Genomic DNA, 25,236 nt, shown 5'->3' on the forward strand with positions numbered 1-25,236 from the left:
TAGATGGAGATAGATAGATGGAGAGATAGATAGATAGATGGAGAGATAGATAGATGGAGAGATAGAGAGATGGAGAGATAGATAGATAGATGGAGAGATAGATAGATGGAGATAGATAGATGGAGAGATAGATAGATAGATGGAGAGATAGATAGATAGATAGATGGATATAGATAGATAGATAGATAGATAGATGGAGAGATAGATAGATGGAGAGATAGATAGATGGAGAGATAGATAGATAGATGGAGAGATAGATAGATGGAGAGATAGATAGATAGATGGAGAGATAGATAGATAGATAGATAGATGGAGAGATAGATAGATGGAGAGATAGATAGATAGATGGAGAGATAGATAGATAGATAGATGGAGAGATAGATAGACAGATGGAGAGATAGATAGATAGATGGAGAGATAGATAGATAGATAGATAGATGGAGAGATAGATAGATGGAGAGATAGATAGATAGATGGAGAGATAGATAGATAGATAGATAGATGGAGAGATAGATAGATAGATGGAGAGATAGATAGATAGATGGAGAGATAGATAGATGGAGAGATAGATAGATAGATAGATGGAGAGATAGATAGATGGAGAGATAGATAGATAGATGGAGAGATAGATAGATAGATGGAGAGATAGATAGATAGATGGAGAGATAGATGGAGAGATAGATAGATGGAGAGATAGATAGATAGATGGAGAGATAGATAGATAGATGGAGAGATAGATAGATAGATGGAGAGATAGATAGATAGATGGAGAGATAGATAGATAGATAGATGGAGAGATAGATAGATAGATGGAGAGATAGATAGATAGATGGAGAGATAGATGGAGAGATAGATAGATATAGATAGATATAGATAGATAGATAGATGGAGAGATATATAGATGGAGAGATAGATAGATAGATGGAGAGATAGATAGATGGAGAGATAGAGAGATGGAGAGATAGATAGATAGATGGAGAGATAGATAGATGGAGATAGATAGATGGAGAGATAGATAGATAGATGGAGAGATAGATAGATAGATAGATGGATATAGATAGATAGATGGAGAGATAGATAGATGGAGAGATAGATAGATAGATGGAGAGATAGATAGATGGAGAGATAGATAGATAGATGGAGAGATAGATAGACAGATGGAGAGATAGATAGATGGAGAGATAGATAGATAGATAGATAGATGGAGAGATAGATAGATGGAGAGATAGATAGATAGATGGAGAGATAGATAGATAGATAGATAGATGGAGAGATAGATAGATAGATGGAGAGATAGATAGATAGATGGAGAGATAGATAGATAGATGGAGAGATAGATAGATGGAGAGATAGATGGAGAGATAGATAGATGGAGAGATAGATAGATAGATGGAGAGATAGATAGATAGATGGAGAGATAGATAGATAGATGGAGAGATAGATAGATAGATGGAGAGATAGATAGATAGATAGATAGATAGATAGATAGATAGATAGATAGAGAGATAGAGAGATAGATGGAGAGATAGATAGATGGAGAGATAGATAGATGGAGAGATAGATAGATAGATGGAGAGATAGATAGATGGAGAGATAGATAGATGGAGAGATAGATAGATGGAGAGATAGATAGATAGATGGAGAGATAGATAGACAGATGGAGAGATAGATAGATAGATGGAGAGATAGATAGATAGATAGATAGATGGAGAGATAGATAGATGGAGAGATAGATAGATAGATGGAGAGATAGATAGATAGATAGATAGATGGAGAGATAGATAGATAGATGGAGAGATAGATAGATAGATGGAGAGATAGATAGATAGATGGAGAGATAGATAGATGGAGAGATAGATGGAGAGATAGATAGATGGAGAGATAGATAGATAGATGGAGAGATAGATAGATAGATAGATAGATGGAGAGATAGATAGATAGATGGAGAGATAGATAGATGGAGAGATAGATAGATGGAGAGATAGATAGATAGATGGAGAGATAGATAGACAGATGGAGAGATAGATAGATAGATGGAGAGATAGATAGATAGATAGATAGATGGAGAGATAGATAGATGGAGAGATAGATAGATAGATGGAGAGATAGATAGATAGATAGATAGATGGAGAGATAGATAGATAGATGGAGAGATAGATAGATAGATGGAGAGATAGATAGATGGAGAGATAGATGGAGAGATAGATAGATGGAGAGATAGATAGATAGATGGAGAGATAGATAGATGGAGAGATAGATAGATAGATGGAGAGATAGATAGATAGATGGATATAGATAGATAGATAGATAGATAGATAGATAGATAGATAGATAGAGAGATAGAGAGATAGATGGAGAGATAGATAGATGGAGAGATAGATAGATGGAGAGATAGATAGATAGATGGAGAGATAGATAGATGGAGAGATAGATAGATGGAGAGATAGATAGATGGAGAGATAGATAGACAGACAGACATTGTGGAAACAGTTCTACAGCAACACCACAGTAACCTTTCCAGCAGGTTCAGGGAGTAGAACATAAAAAGGGAACCAGTACTAAATGAGAAACATTAATAAAGTAAGTCAACAGTATTTCCTTTGATGCCAAACCTTGCGGTGGCGGTCCGTGTCTCTGGACTTCTCCCTCAGCCAGTCGATGGTGTGGAAATCTTCGTAGGTGCCCACGTCAGGAAAAGGCTCGTCCAGGAAATCCATGAGGTTTCCAGCTCCGTTCATCTCCTCTGTGGGCGTGGTGCCGCTGACACCTGGCACAGGGGGCAACAGCCTTCACTGGGAGGGGCAACGCATGGGACACTTCCTCTGATAAGACACCTTTATCTCAGCTTTACTGAATAGGTAGTCACTGACATGTTTTAAGAAATAGTTCAAATCACAGTTTCTACCCAGGTCTCTAAGATGTGGGTTTCTTTTGTGCCTGGCCAACCCAGATTCTCTCAGTTTTAAAGAAATATAAACACAGAAATGGTGCACATACTGGGACTAGACAATTGTATGTGTTTTTGAAACAGGTAAATCTGAGTTTTTGCAGATTATCTTTCAGGCCATCAGCTGTTCAAATAAGTAAATAAAGTAAAAGATATCTATCTGAATTTCAGAGTCAGAAAGCCTTGATTCTTCCCACAGAGGGGAGATGCATTGTTTCAGCAACAGTCAAGAAAGACACAAAATAAGAGCATGCACATCATATTAAATTAAATTAGGTGCAACATCTTTGCGCACATCTCCAGTTTGATGCAGACTATTGCAACGCTGGCTTTATAACAGTGATTTATTAGCTGACGTCATCTTCTCCCTGATAATAAGCATGTTTGAATACACACACAGAATCCTGCAGATGAGGAATAACGTTAGCCTGCAAAGCTAGCTGCAGACAGACAGCTCACCTTCACCAGCCTCCATGCTGCAGCCCGTCCTGAACGCTGCGTGGAGGAAAGGCTGACTTCCAGTTAATAACCTAGTTCAAGTGGGACTCAGAATGCATTTTAGCGTGCACTTGGAAAGAGAAGTGGCGTTAGATGTTAAGAAATACACAGACAGCGTCAGAGAGGGCTTCCCACAATGCACCTGTTCAGACCCATCAAAGATCGTATATTGGAAAGATGTATTTTGGAAAAACAGCTGAGCTTGTTTCACCAACAAAACAAAACATGCCAGCTGGAACTGTGGCTGCATAAGATAAGTGTTATGGATACATTAGATCTACAGAAGTACACTTTACGATGTGTTAGTTATTTACAGAAAATATTAAATGTGTCCTAAAACGTTGCACATCATTTTAATATGATGTTGTTTTGTTTAACTGATTAGCATATTTTGCACTTGTATTGCAACCAGAGGTCAAGAACACAGTTTACTGCAGGTCACAATAAATAGTGTGTTTTAATAAAGAGACCAGGAAGTAAAGCTGTGAGCTCTGTCACTGTGCACAGCCTAAAACCCAGAATGCATTGCTCACACAAAGACACTTATCTAAAACACTAAAAACATGAATTCATATATTGATATAACAGTTCTGGCCTTTTTGAGGAAATTCTAATTCCCTTAAGAGAAACTGATTAATGAGTCATGGACAAAGTTTGTCTTTTGTTATATTTAATAAAGTAAAAAAGAATTAAAATATAGAATAGAGATGGATCTGAAAAGCAGGAAAAGAGCAGCTTGATCCTCAGAGGAGAAAGAGCTTCTGCTCACAGTCACATTATAGAGTAGAGAGAATATCCACCTGGTCCCACCCATCATTTCCTTGAGTCATTATCTAAACATCCCATCACTAACCCATTAAACCCCAGTTCTTTAACCATTTGCAAATCCACCTTTTGCCCTTCCTGAAATGTAAATCCTCAACATGTCTCTGTTAAACACATAGGACAAAAAACACTCTTGAACCGAGTAAAAGGCAATCAGAGTATAAAACATCATCTGTATGCAGGGAAGGAAATCATGATTTGATCACTTGCAGTTTTTCTAACTTTGCTCACAAGGTATGAACAGTCTGTTGTTTGAATGGTAGGTTTATTTCAACAGTGAGTAAGAATATCAAAAAGCTAATCCAGAAATAGACATTATATAAAAGATACAAATGTATTTGCATTTAATGGTGGGATATACGTTTTTGATCCCCTTGCAGATTATCCACGACACACAAATAATGTAACCGTGTTCAATTAGGAGAATAATGAATATGCGTACCATAAATGAATAATCTATAGTACCTCCAGAACAAAAAGTCATGGCCTCTATGTAAACGGATCCCATCATACACAGAGTCAGTATGTAATGAATAGAGATAGAGGTAGATCAGTTATTCCTTGATTGGCAGATTCCACCCACACTGACGGAGGGTCACCATATTTCAAACTTCTTGTCTTTCTCAAAGGATGTCCTGTTCACAATTTTGTTCCCGAACAGTCTAGAGAAATCCAAAAGCAGAGACACAGACATCAGTCAGACAGAACAATACGTTGAAGAGCAGTTTTATAATGATGAATGATTCCTCTGTCAGCCTATGAGTACAAATGGTGCAGTAACTATGGTTTTCTCACCGCACAGTGTGAATGGAGGGGTTGATGGAGACCAGTTGGAGTAAGAGGTCAGTCGAAGCATCAGTGATGTTGTTGTTGCTCAGACTGTAACACAAACACAGGAACTTTTAGTAATGCGATACATTGCTGGGCAGTATAGGTACAGTCCAAACAAACGTTATGTTCACTTGTCTCCATTAGTTATGTCACTTTTCTGACACTGCCGTATGACTGCCTGAGTTCTGATCATAGCGTATCTTCAGACTGATTCTGTACAACAGGCTTCAGTCAACAAAGCCCTGGATCAGATGATCAGACACAGAGAGATTCCCAAACTAAAGAGTACTTCCTCTAAAACCTATTTTCCACATGAACACCTTTGCCACTCACTCGAGGAGTTGTACTTTGTGCAGCTGCGCGCTGAGTGTGAGCAGCAGCTGGTCAGTGAGCTGACAGTGACTGAGGTCCAGCTCTGTCAGCTCTTCAGAGAAGTCCAGCATCAGGGCCAAGGCTGCACAGGCCCTCTGATCCAGTGAGCTGTGACTGAGGTCCAGCTCTCCCTCCAGGGCTCTGCAGAGGGACACTGCCCGTCCCACTGTGTCCCTCTCACTGTTCACAGGAACCAGGGACACCAGCTGGAGGAGGACAGCTTTACTGGCTCTGAACAGGAGAAGCAGAGCAAACTGATGTGATGCAGAAAGATGTATAAGAACAGCTTCTTCTCTGGTTTAGTGGTCTACCTGAGTTTGACTTTGTGTAAGACAGGAAACAGCAGGTCTACTCCGCTGTCCTGAACCTCACAGTCCTGCAGGATGAGCTGTGTGTCCCGTCTGCTGCGTCTCAGGATGCTGGAGACGGCCCTGCAGTCTTCAGCCGTCAGACGGAGAGTGTCCCTCTGACCTTCCTCTAGCAGCTCCACACAGGAGGAGCAGGACAGGTCCAGCCTGTGCTGCACAGTCCTGAGCAGAGACTCTGTGGCCCCCTGCTGGGCATCAGAGGCAGCGCAGCCGTGGACCATCCTCAGCAGCAGGTTCCTGTCAACACTGGGAGAACATTAATTAACAGTTAAACAAACCACTTATCCATAAAGCTTCATTCAATGAAACAACGTTTTTATATTATAATGTTTCTCATCAACCGGGGTCTTATTGTGTCCTTCATTTCTCTCAGTAATAAGAACATAGTGCATATCACATTAATAATAGATCAGAAAGGTTGGAAACACACGTCCAGCTAAGAAGAGAACATGTATGCTTGTTTTTATTGCTGTTGGTTTGGCTTTGATGGACGCTGAAAGTGTTCCACCTGCTGTTTCCATTCACTGATCTTGGTGTTTGACGGATGGTAAAGTACAGCTGGGCCGAGATCAATACACCTTTAGAACTATATTTGACCGACCTGAGCTGAGAAACTTTGTCCAGGTTCAAGAGGATGGACTGTGTTTTCCATGCTGGTATGGAGGTCCACAGGAGGTTCAGCTTGACGCCATCACTGTGTGCGAGGGTGTAGAGCAGGGCATCACAGTCCATAGGGGACATCTCTCTGCAGGTCAGGCTGATCACATGATCCAAGGACCTCAGTAAACTGGGTATAATGGGACTGGCTCGAGCTTTGTACATCTCCCTGATAGCAGTCAACACAAAGCTGGGACAGGGCCTGAAAGAGTGTGAATGAACACACTTTAGTGAAAGAAGTAACAAAATATATTGAAATGCTAAAACAGGATAAACGACTCTAATGACCTTTTAAACACAATCCTGTCCAGGTAGGGAAGCAGACGTGTGACGTTCTCCTGTAAGAAGAGGTTCTTCCTCATGTTCACAGTGAGGGTCTGAGCTGATGGATGCTGCAGTAGAAGATGGAGAAGCTCCCAGTTCAGAGAGAAGGAGGTCAGGTCTCCTCCTAACTTACTCAAGAAGGACCAGGTGAAGTCCTGGTCCTGGAGTTCATGGAGCAGGGAGAGTAGCTGCTGGACATTCTTCTCACTCAGTCTGCAGGAAACAGTGTATGAATATATGTGAACATTGATATCATCTGCATGAATTATTGTGAGTGTTTGAGGCTCCAGAGAGACTGTTACTTGATTTTGAGAGGGCCGTCATGGAGCAGCAGTGGCGTGAGACCCAGAGCAGGAACACAGACCTCAGTCAGGTCTAACTGTCTCACTGCCCAGTATCTCAGCAGGGAAGCCAAGCTACTGACAACCTTCAACAACACTCTGTGTGATGGTTGGGCGGTCGGAGGGGAGAGAGAAAGCTCTTCAACAGTCACCTGACAGCCCACTCCCCATCTCCTCACCCAGCCACCCAGCAGCAAGGCCATGTCGTTAGAAAGCCTGGAAACAAAGAAAGAGAATAGTACCATCATTTACCTTTAACCCCCGACTGAACATTCAAAGAAATGGCATGATAACAATAAAAGAGTAACTGTTTAAATGCGCACTTGAGACTGTGTAGTTGTGTTGTTCGTCTGAAGAGAGCCAAGGCTCCCTTGACAGACATCTTTCTGGGTTTGAGGATGAGATCCACTTTAGAGCCACACAGCTGGAGAACTCTGCCCACAGACAGGCAGGTTGTCCTGGGTAACTCTCCTGATAGCTGCAGGGTGAACCCTGAGAGCTGCAGCAGAGAGGCCAACCTCTCAGCCTCCTCTCTGGGTCTGACAGAGAGGAGCGTACACACGCTCTGGAAGAACTCTGGACCACAGCTGAAACACAACAACATGGATGAACCGTGAGAAGGCAAAGCTCGAGTACAATAAATGCTGCACTGAAAACCATCTTATCTGCAAGGTCTTTAATCAAGAATGACATTCAAAGAAAAGAAATAGGATGAAATAGTCTAAGTGCATGTGTGGTATTCCATGTGATAAAGCATTGCTCTGTCTGTTGTGCTAATTCATTACTAAACTGAAACATTTCATTTATCTACAGAATACTCATTTATACATTTCAGTTAATTAACTGCTTCCAATGTGCTGTTGATCTTTTTAACAAACCTTTCTGAGGAATCCATTTCATATTATAAATATAGAGTCTGACTGACCTGATCTGTGAGATATGAGGCAGACACTGCAGCAAAGTCCTCACTTCACTCTCTTCCTCTGAGCAGCCTCTCAGCTTCACTTGTTTCTTCTCTGGTTGGAGTCTCAGCACTTCCAGCAGGATGGAGCTCTTTCTCTCTGAGAGGTCTATGAACCAGACTGCAGGAGCTGACTGGAGAACAGACTGTAACGATGGAAGGACACTCAGACCTGTTTTAGTCTCATAGTCCTTCAGGTGGGAGGCCAGATCCAGCAGGAAATCACACTGAGATTCTTCATCCTCAGGATCAGATTTGTAAGGAAGAGGGAATGATGGATATGTGCACACTGATGATAACAGCTGCAGTGTCTTCTCTCCTGTCTGCTGCTCTCTCTCTGCTGCTGCACAGAACAGAGTCCCAAAGAACTGGACTCCACGTGAGAGTCCAATCCAGGAACTGGAAGGAGAATTGAACAGTTTGTTATCAGAGGATATCAACAGCAGAGAGAGACTCTGATAGGGAGTGTTTCTGCTAAATGTCTACAAATACCTGCTAGTGAGCAGAACACAGTGAAGTCAATCAGCCTCATATTGAAGTCACTTTGCCGTTAAAAGGATCATATTTGGATTTTGGAAAGCTTTCAGTAAATGAACCTTTCCCCAACATGTGTCATCACTTAGCTGTTCTGCTGACTCACAACACAGACACTAGTCCTGTTCCTCAAATCACTTCTTATTTGCTTCCCAGAGATTCTGTTCACCTGAGGGGATTTTACTTTGTGAATGAGTTTTGTTTGTAAAATGATATTCCCAATATAATAATGTAAACAGTGGAACAACAACATCTAGAGTCCCTATCACGTAGCAGAGAACATCACATCATGAAACTCTTCACTTTGCTCCTGAGATAATACACATGTGAGTCAGAGTTTAGTAACACCTCCTCTGTCTCTGATGACTAGAAGTTAGGATCGTTCATGTGTCTGAAATCTGTATTTAAAGCTCACTATACAGTCTTTAGAGGTTTCATTAGAGTCAGTCAAGATGAAGCTAGTATCTGTTAAGAGGTAGATACATGGAGTATCACTTGTTGTTCCTTTATTCTTTAAATTGCTCTTTATTTAAATTAAAAGAGATGAAACCTCTTCTATCTGTGCAATAACATTTGTTTGTGTTATAACTGATTATTGATAAGCTGCAGAGAGATGTTAAAACGCTGATAGCAGTTTCATCAGCAAGTTTATTTGTGTTTGTGTGTGTCTTTATTTCTGAATGAGGCATGAGCATGATGGTGCTGCTGTCTCAGAGCTTAAGTTCTCTCATTATGATTCACATCATTTCATTATTCTCTAACTGGGAGAAGACTGTGGTTTCAAATAATGACTGAACTGGGAAATGTTATTCATCTACATCAGGTTCAGAAGTGAAGGACTATTGTCTCTTCCTGAAACACTGCCCATAATCAGAGGTCATTCATTTTGTATTTCTTAAGAAATCCACTTAGAAAAATCAACATGATCAAATAAACAGTAATGGTCCCACCAACCTGATCTGTGAGATATAAGGCAGACACTGCAGCAAAGTCCTCACTTCACTCTCTTCCTCTGAGCAGCCTCTCAGCTTCACTTGTTTCTTCTCTGGTTGGAGTCTCAGCACTTCCAGCAGGATGGAGCTCTTTCTCTTTGAGAGGTTTATGGACCAGACTGCAGGAGCTGACTGGAGAACAGACTGTAACGATGGAAGGACACTCAGACCTGTTTCAGTCTCATAGTCCTTCAGGTGGGAGGCCAGATCCAGCAGGAAATCACCCTGATATTCTTCATCCATAAAATCAGATATGTCAGGAAGAGGGAATGTAGGATATGTGCACACTGATGATAACAGCTGCAGTGTCTTCTCTCCTGTCTGCTGCTCTCTCTCTGCTGCTGCACAGAACAGAGTCCCAAAGAAATGGACTTCATCTGAGTCTCCAATCCAGAAACTGGAACTAGAATTGAACAGTTTGTTATCAGAGGATATCAACAGCAGAGAGAGACTCTGATAGGGAGTGTTTCTGCTAAATGTCTACAAATACCTGCTAGTGAGCAGAACACAGTGAAGTCAATCAGCCTCATATTGAAGTCACTTTGCCGTTAAAAGGATCATATTTGGATTTTGGAAAGCTTTCAGTAAATGAACCTTTCCCCAACATGTGTCATCACTTAGCTCTTCTGCTGACTCACAACACAGACACTAGTCCTGTTCCTCAAATCACTTCTTATTTGCTTCCCAGGGATTCTGTTCACCTGAGGGGATTTTACTTTGTGAATGAGTTTTGTTTGTAAAATGATATTCCCAATATAATAATGTAAACAGTGGAACAACAACATCTAGAGTCCCTATCACGTAGCAGAGAACATCACATCATGAAACTCTTCACTTTGCTCCTGAGATAATACACATGTGAGTCAGAGTTTAGTAACACCTCCTCTGTCTCTGATGACTAGAAGTTAGGATCGTTCATGTGTCTGAAATCTGTATTTAAAGCTCACTATACAGTCTTTAGAGGTTTCATTAGAGTCAGTCAAGATGAAGCTAGTATCTGTTAAGAGGTAGATACATGGAGTATCACTTGTTGTTCCTTTATTCTTTTAATTGCTCTTTATTTAAATTAAAAGAGATGAAACCTCTTCTATCTGTGCAATAACATTTGTTTGCATCGGCCAAACAGCTCGCTGCACCCGCACTGCGAGGGGGACCCAAGTTCCCATCAGCAGAAACACGTGGGTTTGCTATCCTGGCTCCAAAATGGTGGAATGAGCTCCCCATTGAAATCAGGACAGCAGAAAGCTTACACATCTTCTTCAGACTGAAAACTCATCTCTTTAGACTCCACTTCGAGAGATTGAATTACTAACAAAGCACTTATATACTAATAAAGGGCTGGCTGATCCAAAGCCAGTTGAGGAGCACTTGAAATGTTTGGCTCTATGAAACCTGATGGACTTATATGATTCTGTTTTCTTCAAGGTTGTATCTTCCTGGTCGAATGCACTTATTGTAAGTCGCTTTGGATAAAAGCGTCAGCTAAATGTTATGTCATGGAATGGAATGTTTTTGTTACAACTGATTTTTGATAAGCTGCAGAGAGATGTTAAAACACTGATGGCAGTTTCATCAGCAAGTTTATTTATGTTTGTGTGTGTCTTTATTTCTGAATGAGGCATGAGCATGATGGTGCTGCTGTCTCAGAGCTTAAGGTCTCTCATTATGATTCACATCATTTCATTATTCTCTAACTGGGAGAAGACTGTGGTTTCAAATAATGACTGAACTGGGAAATGTTATTCATCTACATCAGGTTCAGAAGTGAAGGACTATTGTCTCTTCCTGAAACACTGCCCATAATCAGATTTAATTTATTATGACCCGGCTCAGAAGGCCACAACAAGAATGAGACACAACATGTCAACGGGTAGAAAAAGGTGTTTATTTGCACAAACAAGTCAAATTAAATACTGTGTATACAGGACTGTCTCAGAAAATTAGAATATTGTGATAAAGTTCTTTATTTTCTGTAATGCAATTAAAAAAACAAAAATGTCATACATTCTGGATTCATTACAAATCAACTGAAATATTGCAAGCCTTTTATTATTTTAATATTGCTGATTATGGCATACAGCTTAAGAAAACTCAAATATCCTATCTCTAAATATTAGAATATCATGAAAAAGTATACTAGTAGGGTGTTCAACGAATCACTTGAATCGTCTAATTAACTCGAAACACCTGCAAGGGTTTCCTGAGCCTTGAAAAACACTCAGCTTGGTTCAGTAAACTAAATCACAAGTATGGGGAAGACTGCTGATCTGACTGCTGTCCAGAGGACCGTCATTGACACCCTCCATCAGGAGGGTAAGACACAAAAAGAAATTTCTCAAAGAGCAAGCTGTTCACAGAGTGCAGTTTCAAAGCACATCCACAAAAAGTCTGTTGGAAGGGGGAAATGTGGCAGGAAACGCTGCACAACCAAGAGAGATGACCGCAGCCTTAACAGCATTGTGACGAAGAGTCGCTTCCAGAATTTGGGGGAGCTTCAAAGACAGTGGACTGAAGCTGGAGTCCAGGTATCAAAAGTCACTGTTCACAGACGTGTCCGGGAAATGGGCTACAATAGCCGTATTCCCATGGTCAAGCCACTTCTGAACTCAAGACAACGGAAGAGGCGTCTGACTTGGGCTAAGGAAAAGAAGCACTGGACAGTTGCACAGTGGTCCAAAGTCCTCTTTTCAGACGAAAGCAAGTTTTGTATTTCATTTGGAAGTCAAGGCGCCAGAGTCTGGAGAAAGGCTGGAGAGGAGCAAAATCCAAGTTGCTTGAAATCCAGTGTGAAGTTCCCACAGTCAGCGATGGTTTGGGGAGCCATGTCAGCTGCTGGTGTTGGTCCACTGTGTTTCATCAAGCCCAGAGTAAATGCAGCTGTGTACCAAGAGATTTTAGAGCACTACATGCTTCCGTCTGCTGAAAAGCTCTATGGAGATGAGGAATTCATTTTCCAGCATGATCTGGCACCTGCCCACAGTGCCAAAACCACCAGTAACTGGTGTACTGACCATGGCATTACTGTCCTCGATTGGCCTGCAAATTCCCCTGACCTGAACCCCATAGAGAATATGTGGGGTATTGTGAAGAAGAAGCTGAAAGACACCAGACCCAACAATGCTAATGAGCTAAAGGCCGCTATTGAAGCATCCTGGGCATCCATAACACCTCAGCAATGCCACAGGCTGATTGCCTCCATGCCACGCCGCATTGATGCAGTAATCCGTGCAAAAGGATTCCCAACCAAGTACTGAGTGCATTAATGGACATTTTCAAATGTTTGATTGTGTTTTGCTGTTATAAATCTTTTTTTTTTACTTGGTCTGAGGAACTATTCTAATTTTTTGAGATAGGATTTTTGAGTTTTCTTAAGCTGTATGCCATAATCAGCAATATTAAAATAATAAAAGGCTTGCAATATTTCAGTTGATTTGTAATGAATCCAGAATGTATGACATTTTTGTTTTTTTAATTGCATTACAGAAAATAAAGAACTTTATCACAATATTCTAATTTTCTGAGACAGTCCTGTACTCATCAGAGCCGGGTCCCTGCAGGAGAAAGCAGAGAGAGCACAGAGAGGCTCTACAGTAAATAGCTGCAGGACACCAGACCCAGGTTTCCTGAGTTACTGCAATCAAGGTAATCACTGGAGCCAATGCAGCACAGACGGAACAGCCACACTCTCTCTACTGATGACCCCACAGGGGCATCACAGCCCCCCCCCCTTAAGACGGGGCCCCAAAGGGATCCACGACAACCCAATATCCTCCTTCTTAACTCCAGCTTTTTGTTCTTTCCTTCTTAGGACTGGAGGACGCTCCTCCTCCACCGCTGTCTTTTAACTCTTGCCTTGCGATTTCGTACTGCTTTTTCGCCTCCACTGCCTTTATGTCCCACTCCTCTTTGGGTTGGCTGGCGTTGAGCCACAGCATGTAGGCGCTCATCGGCCTCTTGGGCGAATCGACCTCCTTCGGCCTCCTCTTCTTCGGCCTCCTCTTCTTCGCTTTTGCGGGGTTTCCTCTCTTTCTTCTCCTTCTTATTTGTCTCGATCTCAAAGTCAAAGGACCGTGCTGGACCACTTTTTCCAGACTCCGAAACAGGTAGGTCAGTAAACATCCTACAGCCCTGCACACGCGTGACAGTATAAACTGGAAACACACTTGGAAATTGCAAACCGCTCTCATCTGGCTCTACAGATGCCAACGGCCTGGACACCACCACAGGCGGTGGCACACCCGCCCACACAGCACTACCAGCAAGATCGTTGCCCAAAATCATCTGTACACCATCAAGTGGCAACGCGGGACGCACACCGATAGACACAACTTCCCGTACCAGCTCACAATCCAGCACTACTGTATGACGTCGCACAGGAATCAAACCCATCTCCATGCCACTCATCAGCACAAAATTCCCTGTCTCTGTCTCTGACGAAAAAGGCAACACTGACTAAACAATAAACGAGTATCTAGCTACTGTGTCACGCAACACCTTAATCGGAATATACTTGTTACTACCGACCATTGATACAACGGTTTCCGTTATGAACGGCTCAAAAACAGAACCCACATCCAAGTCTGCACAAACATTACATTACGGAGCCTGGTGAAAACTTTGCACCACCGCGGGAATAGCCACCATCTTCTCCACGTCTCCAATCACCCCTAGACCACTTCTCTGTAAAACTGCCCTTATGTGTCAACACAAAATCGTCCGCTAGTTCAGCAGCTCTAAGCGCGGTGGAAGGTTTCTGCTCATTTACATAAGTGGCCACACGCTGAGGGATAACATCTTTAAATTGTTCCAATACAATGAGTTCACAAAGACCGTTAAAACTGGCAACCTTTGCTGCCGCGCACCACCGCTGAAAATGAGAAGTCAAATCACGGATAAACTCCACATGTGTCTGTTTATCCCCCTTGACCCAACTTCTGAACTTCTGACGATACGCTTCAGGAACCAGTTCGTATGATTTTAACACTGCTGACTTTACTCTAGCATAGTCCAAAGCATTTTCGCCACAAACAGCTGAATAGGCCTCCTGTGCTCGCCCAGTGAGTACTGTTTCAGTCTGCAGCTTTATTCCGTAACTCACAACTCCATCACATGTATATTCCTGCGCTTGCGGATATAGTACATCACAGTGTAAGCCTGTGTCAGCATGCAGTTTACTAAAGCGCCAACAGGCGTCACTATATAACAGGCATTAACAGATGCCCATATCTGTAACATCTCCTTTCCTTCAGCTGTAAACAACATCAGCATGTCACTTTAAAGTGCAGGTAAGTGCTACATTGTGTAAAGCTAACACTTTAACATTGTCAACCTCCAAGACATGAAAACGATTACAATACTGTTTAACCATGCATGTACCGATACAAAACTATAGTCAAATCCAACAATAATATCCAACAATTATTTTTTTCTTTTCTTTTTCTTAACAGTCCAACAGACTTAGTGACAATATTCCCAGTTGTATCACAGGTTCAGTCTCTGCGGCGGTCGTAACAGGCGACCACACCGCGAGTATACAGCTTGGCTCTCTGTACTCACTGGCTTCCCTGGTGTCAAACCCAGCCCTTGCGCCGGGACCCCTGGAGAGTGAGGAGGCTCCCCCAAACCTGTGTCATCCTGGACCGGGTCGGTTCTGGCTCCACCTGCAGCCCTCTCTGCGTTGACATTTCCCCGGTCCCTGTGGCTGCTCTGCTCCGGCCCTACCAGCTGTCACATCTGAGCTGAGCGCTCCGCAACCCGCAGATCCACCCGGTTTCTCCTGTAGAGCGTACCGTCCACCTCCACTACGAATGAGCGAGGAGCAACTTTCTGGAGGCATTGACCCAGTTGCCAACGGCCTGTGCGATCTCCTGGAAGAGGCTTCATCCTTATGTGTTCCCCAACATTCAGTTCTGGTAAGTCCCACTGTTTGCCATGGACGTGTTGGGATATCATGCGACATCAATGATTCCTTCTGCTGGGCTCGTGCATCTTCATTGCATGCAGAGCAGTTCAACACATAGTCTTTTATCTCTGCTCTCATGTTTGGCCAGAACAGCGTATCCCTGGCGCGCCTGTTACATGCCTCCCCCCCGATCCGGCTGGTGTGTATGCGTCTTAACAACTCTGCCCTCAAGGCCTTAGGGATAACAACGCACTGCCCTCTGTATAGCACACTGTTTTGCACGTTGAGCTCATCCCTGAAGGGCCAGTATTCTCGGACCAAGAGGGGGGTGTCCTCTTTGAAATCAGGCCATCCCCTGAGGATTACTGATGTCAAAGCTTGTAATACATCGTCCATCTCTGTGTGCTGGGCAATTTGGCGAAACCTGAAGTCAGTAACATCCAGATGCTGTGCCTGATCCAGCTCTGAGTCCTCCGCCAGAAAGCTGTCCGTGGAACACACCGCCTGTCGTACATAGGGGATGTCGGAACCACGACACGGTGGAGTGGCCCTGCTTAGAGTGTCACTGACATACATCTCCGTGCCTGGTTTGTAAACAATATCCAGATTGTACCCCTGGAGCTGCAGTAACATGCCCTGAAGGCGTTTAGGCGCACTCATGAGGGGCTTCATAAAGATGGTGATCAGTGGTTTGTGGTCTGTTTCTGCAGTGATTGTGTCCCTGCCGTATAGGTACTGGTGAAATCTCTGGCATGCAAAAACTATGCTTAAGCACTCTTTCTCTATTTGAGCGTAGTTTTGCTCAGTCTGTGTCAGTGCGCGTGAGGCAAAGGCTATGGGCTGCCCCTTTTGCAGCAAGCAGCACCCCAGTCCATTCATGCTGGCATCACTCTGGATCGTTACAGGCTTTGTGATGTCCTAATATTTGAGAACCGGCGTGTTGGTGACCATCCGCTTTATCTCGCGTATTGCATCATCGTATTTTGGCAGCCAGTGCCATGCCCTGTCCTTATCCAGGAGTCTGCGAAGAGGCTCACAGATCTCCGATAGCCTTGGCAGGAACTTAGCCAGATATGTCACAAACCCGATCATGCGTTGCACTGCCTTAGCATCCGTGGGCGTCGGCATGTCCAACACTGCTTGAGTTTTCTCTGGGTCGATTTTCAGTCCTTCTGTAGACAGTACATGGCCGTGGAAATGTACAGCTTTGAGCTTGAACTGCAGCTTGCGTTCACTCAATCTGAGCTTCACAGCCCTGCACCGTTGCATGAGAGCTCTTAAGTTGGTGTTGTGGTCCTCTTCAGCCTCTGCGTCCGTATTGCCACACCCGACCAACAGGATGTCATCCGCAATAGGCTCGATGCCAGCCAGGCCTGATAGCAGCTCATGTTGCTTGCGCTGATAGATCTCTGGCGCCACTGAGACTCCAAACGGAAGTTTGAGCCATCTCATCCGACCCCATGGGGTCCAGAATGTTGTCAAGCGGCTGCTTTCCTCATCAAGCTTGCACTGGAGAAAGGCCTCATGAGCATCAACCAGTGTGAAGACACGAGCCTTGGGCAGTTTGTACAAGTCTCGCCCGCACTGTCGGGGAGGTGGAGCATGAGCGCGTGCGATAGGACCCGAAAGATGGTGAACTATGCCTGGGCAGGGCGAAGCCAGAGGAAACTCTGGTTGAGGCCCGTAGCGGTCCTCGGATCGGCCCCGCCGGGATCGGTCACGGTCCTGGCGGAGTGCCGAGAAGACGATCAAACTTGACTATCTAGAGGAAGTAAAAGTCGTAACAAGGTTTCCGTAGGTGAACCTGCGGAAGGATCATTACCGGTTTTTCCCCATCCATCCGTGGAGAAAGGAATAAACAAACAAAAAAAAAGCCGAGGGGTGGGTGGGTGAATCTGCATGTGTAAATGGGACCTGAGAAGTGCCTGATTGAGAGGCTTTGGGTCAATGCAGATTCTTATCTTGTCCGGTTTAGCTACTGTCACCATGTTGCTTATCCACGCTGTTGGCTCTGTCACTGGCGTAAGATTGCCTGCTTTCACATGTGTGTCCAGCTCTTCCTTAACCCGGGCTTTTAGCGCTACAGGGACATTTAGTGGTGAGCACTGGACTGGTGTCACTTCAGGGTTCAGATCGAAATGAATATTACCTGGGACTGACTCGATCGGGTCATGGAAAACATCATGAAAGTCTCTCTCAGTAGCATTTCTTTTGTGAGTGGCATAGACTGGCTTGCATCAATAGTGTTCACCTTTGCTGGCAGTAGTTCTCTTGGAATAGTGAATTTCACAAGTCCCAGATCAGTGCATGCAGGACCACCTCGCAGGGGCTTTTGTTTGGTGTTCACTATCTCAAACACAAGTCTGTGTATTTTCCCCCTGACCACACAGTCAGTGTGAAATTTTCCCAGGGATGGCATGTATGTGTCAGAGTACAGCTTTAGCCTTGTTCTGGTCGGCTGTAAGGCTGTCTTTGGTGACAGTTTCTCTTTAAACTGGCGGCCCATAACATTGCAAGTGGCCCCTGTATCTAGCTGGCATAGCTGTCTTGTCTTATTCAGGTGTAGGTGCACAAACCATTTGCGTCCAGGTGCTTTCACATTCCCCACATATTCAGTGACATTGTATAGGTTTTCACTTGTATCTGAGTCCCCTTCAGTTTGCTGGACATCGTCAAAAACATTAACTTTTCTTGTTTTCTCTGCTCTGCTGCTGGCCTGACATACTTTTGCAAAGTGATTTGAAACGCCACATGCTCGGCAGGTCTTACCATAGGCTGGGCACTGCTCTCTGAACCGTTTGTGTCCATTTCCACAGTATTTGCAGGTCCACTGCTGCTCTCTCTCAGCTGCTGTGTTTCTTTCCGCTGTTTTCCACTGTATTTTGCGTCGTCCGCCTTGCCTGTCCACCATAGCATTAATACTGTCCGCCTGTGCCTGCGGGCTCTCAATAAGCCTCATGCGTGACTCCGTCAATTCTGCAAGGCGGCAAATCTCCACAGCTGTTGGCAGCGTTAGGTCCCGTTCTCCGTCTGGTGCTCTTGCTGGCAATACCGAGTACCAGCCTGTCCCTAATCAGTTCATCTTTCAGGTCACGGTACTCACATGATGATGCTTTTTCCCTCAGCTTTGTTATAAAGCTATCGATCGGCTCGTCCGGTCCTTGTTTGCAGCATCCGAACGTGTATCTCTCATAAATCACATTTTTTGCCGGCTTGAAATAATCCCCCAACGCATCCAAAATTGTTTTGGGGTCTTTCTTTTGTTCCTCGGTCAGCGTGACGTTGTGCATATATATATGCCGGCACTCGTTCCCCATAAGCCGTCTCAGTGTGGCTGCCTGCACCGCATTCGTCTTTTCGGTTAGACCTGTAGCGAGCAAAAAGTCCTCAAATTCTGCTCTAAAAACCTCCCAGTTTTTGGCTATATCAGCAGACATATGCATGCCCTCGGGTGCCGGAATACTGTTTGTCGTCATGACGTGAGTTTTCTTGAGCTTTTAGTCCAAGAAGAGCGCTTCTGACACCATGTTTCAGTCTGCAGCTTTATTCCGTAACTCACAACTCCATCACATTTATATTCCCGCGCTTGCGGATATAGGACATCACAGTGTAAGCCTGTGTCAGCATACAGTTTACTAAAGCGCCAACAGGCGTCATTATATAACAGGCATTAACAGATGCCCATATCTGTAACAAGTACACACTGAAGTAACAGCACTCTGTCCAGATCTGATCAGTTTCTTGCCTCTGCTATGCGTTCAAACAGAGTAAAAAAAATGTCAGGGTCACGCTCATTAAACTTTGGCACTAACCGCAAGTAAGAAATAATATCGCCATTACTTGATGCCGACCTATCAGAACCATCCTCCACCGGAGCAAGCTTGCCCTCCCCAATCAGCTGTAATATAGCATATTCCACCTCACAGTTAATCTTTTCCACCTCCAGCACTTTCTCCACCTCTAAACGCTTCTCTACCTCCTGCTGCTCTAACCTCAACTTCTCCAACTGCAACTTCTCCTGCTCCAACCTCAACTCCAACTGCAACCTCTCCTGATTAAACTGCATGGCCAAAAGCTCCTTTTGCTGCTCGAACGTCAAACCAGCTGTCTGAACCACTACCGGCACGACCCCTGCTGCACCAGACTCACTTTTCTGCAACACCCCCTGATCAAACAAAGATGACACGATGACAGCTTTAATCTCATGTTTCCGCTTGCTCACCACTACAGCAATTTCATAATGCTCTGCTATTTCGACCAACTGCGCCTTCTGGCAATCATCTAAGAAAGACACTGAGGGTGCGTCCACAAACGCCGACAAAGAAGATATAATAAATGACCTATACCCAATCAGAAAGCCAAGTATTAAACTGTCAACACACATGGGCAAAAGACAAAACCCAACAGAGAATTTTCCCCCTAACTGCCTAACCAAAATCTTATTAATCTCACCTAGTCTTCATGTGGCTTGCGGCGGGTAATTACACACTGGAACCCGGCGGAGTTATGGAGCGACCTGCACGCAGGTAACACCAAGAAATCACGCGGATTTGCTCCCGAGACAGCTGTTTTCACTAACCACGTTGCCACAACACTATGAAAAAAAAAAAACAGACGCAACCCAAGGGGAAACGCCACTTAAGCCTAGCGGGGAAAACTCTTTACAAAAGCGTAACAAACAGCAACATCTCACCTTCTGATTGGCACACAAAACCTGACGACACTAAAGGTTCCTGAAACCCAAAAAACATGATGTGTCCCCCAAATAGCAGCGCCGAGCCAGCACACAGCTGGACCACATCAACTAATTAGCTGCTCAAATGACCCCATGTGCTCTGAGCACTACACAAACTTTCAAAAAATAACCCGTAGGACGAGCCCCATTTGTTATGACCCGGCTCAGAAGGCCACAACAAAAATGAGACACAACATGTCAACGGGTAGAAAAAAGTGTTTATTTGCACAAACAAGTCAAATTAAATACTGTGTATACTCATCAGAGCCGGGTCCCTGCAGGAGAAAGCAGAGAGAGCACAGAGAGGAGCAGCAGAGAGGCTCTACAGTAAATAGCTGCAGGACACCAGACCTAGGTGCCCTGAGTTACTGCAATCAAGGTAATCACTGGAGCCAATGCAGCACAGACGGAACAGCCACACTCTCTCTACTGATGACCCCACAGGGGCTTCACAGCATTAATTTTGTATTTCTTAAGAAATCCACTTAGAAAAATCAATATCATAAAATAAACAGTAATGGTCCCACCAACCTGATCTGTGAGATATAAGGCAGACACTGCAGCAAAGTCCTCACTTCACTCTCTTCCTCTGAGCAGCCTCTCAGCTCCACTTGTTTCTTCTCTGGTTGGAGTCTCAGCACTTCCAGCAGGATGGAGCTCTTTCTCTCTGAGAGGTCTATGATCCAGACAGCAGGAACTGACTGGAGAACAGACTGTAATGATGGAAGGACACTCAGACCTGTTTCAGTCTCATAGTCCTTCAGGTGGGAGTACAGATCCAGCAGGAAATCACCCTGATGTTCTTTATCATCATCATCATCATCAAATATGTCAGAAAGAGGGAATGTAGGATATGTGCACACTGATGATAACAGCTGCAGTGTCTTCTCTCCTGTCTGCTGCTCTCTCTCTGCTGCTGCACAGAACAGAGTCCCAAAGAACTTGAGTTCACGTGAGACTCCAAACCAGGAACTGGAAGGAGAATTGAACAGTTTGTTATCAGAGGATATCAACAGCAGAGAGAGACTCTGATAGGGAGTGTTTCTGCTAAATGTCTACAAATACCTGCTAGTGAGCAGAACACAGTGAAGTCAATCAGCCTCATATTGAAGTCACTTTGCCGTTAAAAGGATCATATTTGGATTTTGGAAAGCTTTCAGTAAATGAACCTTTCCTCAACATGTGTCATCACTTAGCTCTTCTGCTGACTCACAACACAGACACTAGTCCTGTTCCTCAAATCACTTCTTATTTGCTTCCCAGGGATTCTGTTCACCTGAGGGGATTTTACTTTGTGAATAAGTTTTGTTTGTAAAATGATATTCCCAATATAATAATGTAAACAGTGGAACAACAACATCTAGAGTCCCTATCACGTAGCAGAGAACATCACATCATGAAACTCTTCACTTTGCTCCTGAGATAATACACATGTGAGTCAGAGTTTAGTAACACCTCCTCTGTCTCTGATGACTAGAAGTTAGGATCGTTCATGTGTCTGAAATCTGTATTTAAAGCTCACTATACAGTCTTTAGAGGTTTCATTAGAGTCAGTCAAGATGAAGCTAGTATCTGTTAAGAGGTAGATACATGGAGTATCACTTGTTGTTCCTTTATTCTTTTAATTGCTCTTTATTTAAATCAAAAGAGATGAAACCTCTTCTATCTGTGTAACAACATTTGTTTGTGTTACAACTGATTTTTGATAAGCTGCAGAGAGATGTTAAAACGCTGATAGCAGTTTCATCAGCAAGTTTATTTGTGTTTGTGTGTGTCTTTATTTCTGAATGAGGCATGAGCATGATGGTGCTGCTGTCTCAGAGCTTAAGGTTCACATCATATCACACATCATTCACCCCGCCCCTCACGCCGTGGTGGTGGGCTGGCTGTCATCTACAACCAGAACATCCGGACTACAGAACTCACCCTCCCCTCGGTCCATCCTTCGAATTTCTCGCCTTCAAAACCCCTCCCTCACTGACAGTTATCCTCATGTACCGCCCCCCTAAACCACACCCCTCCTTCCTCTCTGATCTCACTGAACTCCTAACCATTGCTTCATCCCTCTCCCCACGTCTGTTACTCCTCGGCGACCTTAACATCCACATGGACTCCACCACCTGCAAACACGCTTCTCAATTTTCCTCCCTTCTGGACAATTTCTCATTTACACAACATGTCACCTTCCCCACCCACGATAAAGGACACAGCCTTGACCTTGTCTGCTCCACCAACCTCACAGTACTCGACCTCCACCCCTGCCCCTTTCCCCTCTCTGACCACAAACTCATACAGTTCACCACCGCCTCCCCCGTCCGCCGCCCCCCCCCATCCAGGAACATCACTTTCCGTAATTCACGCTCTGTCGATCCCCAGCACCTCTCCAACCTGCTATCCTCTACTCTCCCCCTGGACTCGAACCTCAGCTCACCCGATGATCAACTCAACCACCTTAATTCAACCCTACTCGCCTCCCTCAATAGCTTGGCCCCCCTCAAAAGGAAAAATGTCACTTTTAAAACCTCCTCACCCTGGTTCACCCCTGCACTCCGTAAACTGAAGCAAACCGGCCGCCAGCTTCAACGCCTAACCATGAAATCATCCCTCACAGTTCACCATGATTCCTACAAACTCCATCTCACTACCTACAGAGACGCCCTCAATGCCGCAAAATCTGCTTACCTCTCCACCATCTTCATCGAACCCTCCCGGAACCCCAGGACCCTCTTCTCCACCGTCAACAAGCTCCTCAAACCCTGTGCTGACACCCTCTCTTCCTCCACTTCCACATGCAGTTCATTCCTCCAGCTTTTCTCTGACAAAATCACTGCCATTAATCTCTCCCTATCCGCTGCATCTGACACACAAACATCTCCCCCATCATCCACCGCCACAATTCCTCCCTCCATCTCCCTTGACCTCCCGAGCCCTCCTCCCCACGGCATTCTCTCCCAGTTCACTCTGGTTACGACCCCTGAAATACTCCAACTGATCAGCTCCTCCAAACCCACAACCTGCTCGCTTGACCCTCTACCCACCCCTCTTCTGAAGTCCTGCCTCCCCGTCCTTTGCCCCTACATTGTCAACCTTTTCAACTCCTCCCTGTCCCAAGGAACCGTTCCCTCTGCCTTCAAAACTGCTGCTGTCACTCCCATCCTCAAGAAACCCGGTCTGGATCCCTCCTCCCTCAGTAATTACCGCCCCATCTCCAACCTCCCCTTTCTCTCTAAAACAATAGAATGCATCATCTCCAAACAACTCCACCGCCATCTCCAAAAAAATCACCTTTTTGAACCCCTTCAGTCTGGTTTTCGTCCTCACCACAGCACAGAAACGGCACTCATCAAAGTCCCCAATTCCCTCCTCACCTCTGCTGACACCGGTTCCCTCAACATCCTCATCCTCCTTGACCTGAGTGCAGCCTTCGATACCGTGAGCCACACCATCCTGCTTACCCGACTCCGGGATATCGGTATCGAAGGTACTGCACTCAGGTGGCTCCAGTCCTACCTCTCAGACAGATCCCACTTCATCTCCCTCAACAATCACTCCTCTACCACAACTTCAGTCACCCAAGGTGTTCCCCAAGGTTCAGTACTCGGGCCCCCTCCTCTTCATCATCTACATCCTTCCCCTTGGTCAGATTATCCGCCATCACAACCTGGACTTTCACTGCTATGCTGACGACACACAGATCTACCTCAGCACCAAATCCCCCCACAACCCCCCTCTCACACACATCGAATCCTGTCTGACTGCAATAAAATCCTGGATGCAACACAACTTCCTCAAACTCAACAGCAATAAAACTGAACTCCTCCTCATCGGCTCCAAATCCACCCTCAGCAAAAACCCCAACCTGACACTCACCATCGATGGCACCCCTGTTTCCCCCTCCACCCAGGCACGCAACCTTGGCATGATATTCGACCCCACCCTCTCCCTCGACCCCCACATCCGCCAAGTTGTAAAAACCTCATTTTTCCAACTCCGCAATATCGCCAAACTCCGTCCCTCTCTCACCCGCCCCGCAGCTGAGCGACTCATCCACGCCTTCATCTCCTCCCGCCTTGACTATTGCAACTCACTCCTCTTCGGCATCAGCACAACATCCCTCAACAGACTCCAGCGTGTCCAGAACGCAGCCGCCAGACTCCTCACCCACACCAAATCATGGCATCACATCACCCCGGTCCTCAAAGAACTCCACTGGCTTCCCGTCTCACACCGCATTCACTACAAACTCCTGGTCCTCACCTATAAAGCCCTCCACCATCTGCCCCCCCCCTATCTCACTGTCCTCCTCATCCTCTACCAACCACTCCAGTCCCTCAGATCCACCTCAGCCGGTTTGCTCTCAATCCCCAAGGCCAAACTCCGGAGCTTCGGGGACAGAGCCTTCTCTGTGGCAGCCCCGAAGCTCTGGAACTCCCTCCCCCAAGACCTCCGTGAGTCTGAGTCCCTCACCCTGTTCCAGTCCGGTCTCAAAACCCACCTCTTCAACTCTGCTTATCCTTAAACCCGCCCCTCCCCCCTCTGAACCAACATCCTCCTGACTGCTTTTCTGTTTTTGTTTTTGTTTTCTTTTTGTTTGTGTTTTTGTTCTTGTTTTGTTTGTCGACCTGACTCATAATGTAAAGCGTCTTTGGGTCTAGAAAAGCGCTATATGAATCCCATTTATTATTATTATTATTACATCATTTCATTATTCTCAAACTGGGAGAAGACTGTGGTTTCAAATAATGACTGAACTGGGAAATGTTATTCATCTACATCAGGTTCAGAAGGACTATTGTCTCTTCCTGAAACACTGCCCATAATCAGATGTCATTGATTTTGTATTTCTTAAGAAATCCACTTAGAAAAATCAACATGATCAAATAAACAGTAATGGTCCCACCAACCTGATCTGTGAGATATAAGGCAGACACTGCAGCAAAGTCCTCACT

At 44.7% G+C, this 25,236-nt stretch overlaps 2 protein-coding genes across 2 annotated transcripts in view; both read right to left on the reverse strand.

Moving 5' to 3' along the window:
• Positions 1-3,606, reverse strand: part of LOC307032182 (H(+)/Cl(-) exchange transporter 4-like) — a 14,165-nt gene extending 10,559 nt beyond the window's left edge. Inside the window, exons 1-2 of the mRNA XM_079670006.1 lie at positions 3,407-3,606; positions 2,613-2,767 (exon numbers count right to left, since the gene is read on the reverse strand). Of these exons, the coding sequence (XP_079526132.1) occupies positions 2,613-2,767; positions 3,407-3,422 (171 nt within the window). The 5' untranslated portion in view covers positions 3,423-3,606. The remainder of the gene's footprint in view (positions 1-2,612; positions 2,768-3,406) is intronic.
• Positions 3,607-4,794: 1,188 nt separating this feature from the next.
• Positions 4,795-9,893, reverse strand: LOC307034592 (uncharacterized protein; the record flags this gene model as incomplete). Its single annotated transcript, XM_079673423.1, has 10 exons — positions 4,795-4,932; positions 5,066-5,149; positions 5,435-5,704; positions 5,785-6,087; positions 6,443-6,700; positions 6,787-7,035; positions 7,125-7,379; positions 7,487-7,750; positions 8,089-8,523; positions 9,613-9,893. 10 exons carry the CDS (start codon positions 9,891-9,893, stop codon positions 4,866-4,868), a joined length of 2,466 nt encoding a protein of 821 aa, XP_079529549.1. The 3' UTR covers positions 4,795-4,865.
• Positions 9,894-25,236: the final 15,343 nt, after the last annotated feature.

Source organism: Notothenia rossii, assembly GCF_949606895.1.
Source record: "Notothenia rossii genome assembly, chromosome: 3".
Classification (NCBI taxonomy): domain Eukaryota; kingdom Metazoa; phylum Chordata; class Actinopteri; order Perciformes; family Nototheniidae; genus Notothenia; species Notothenia rossii.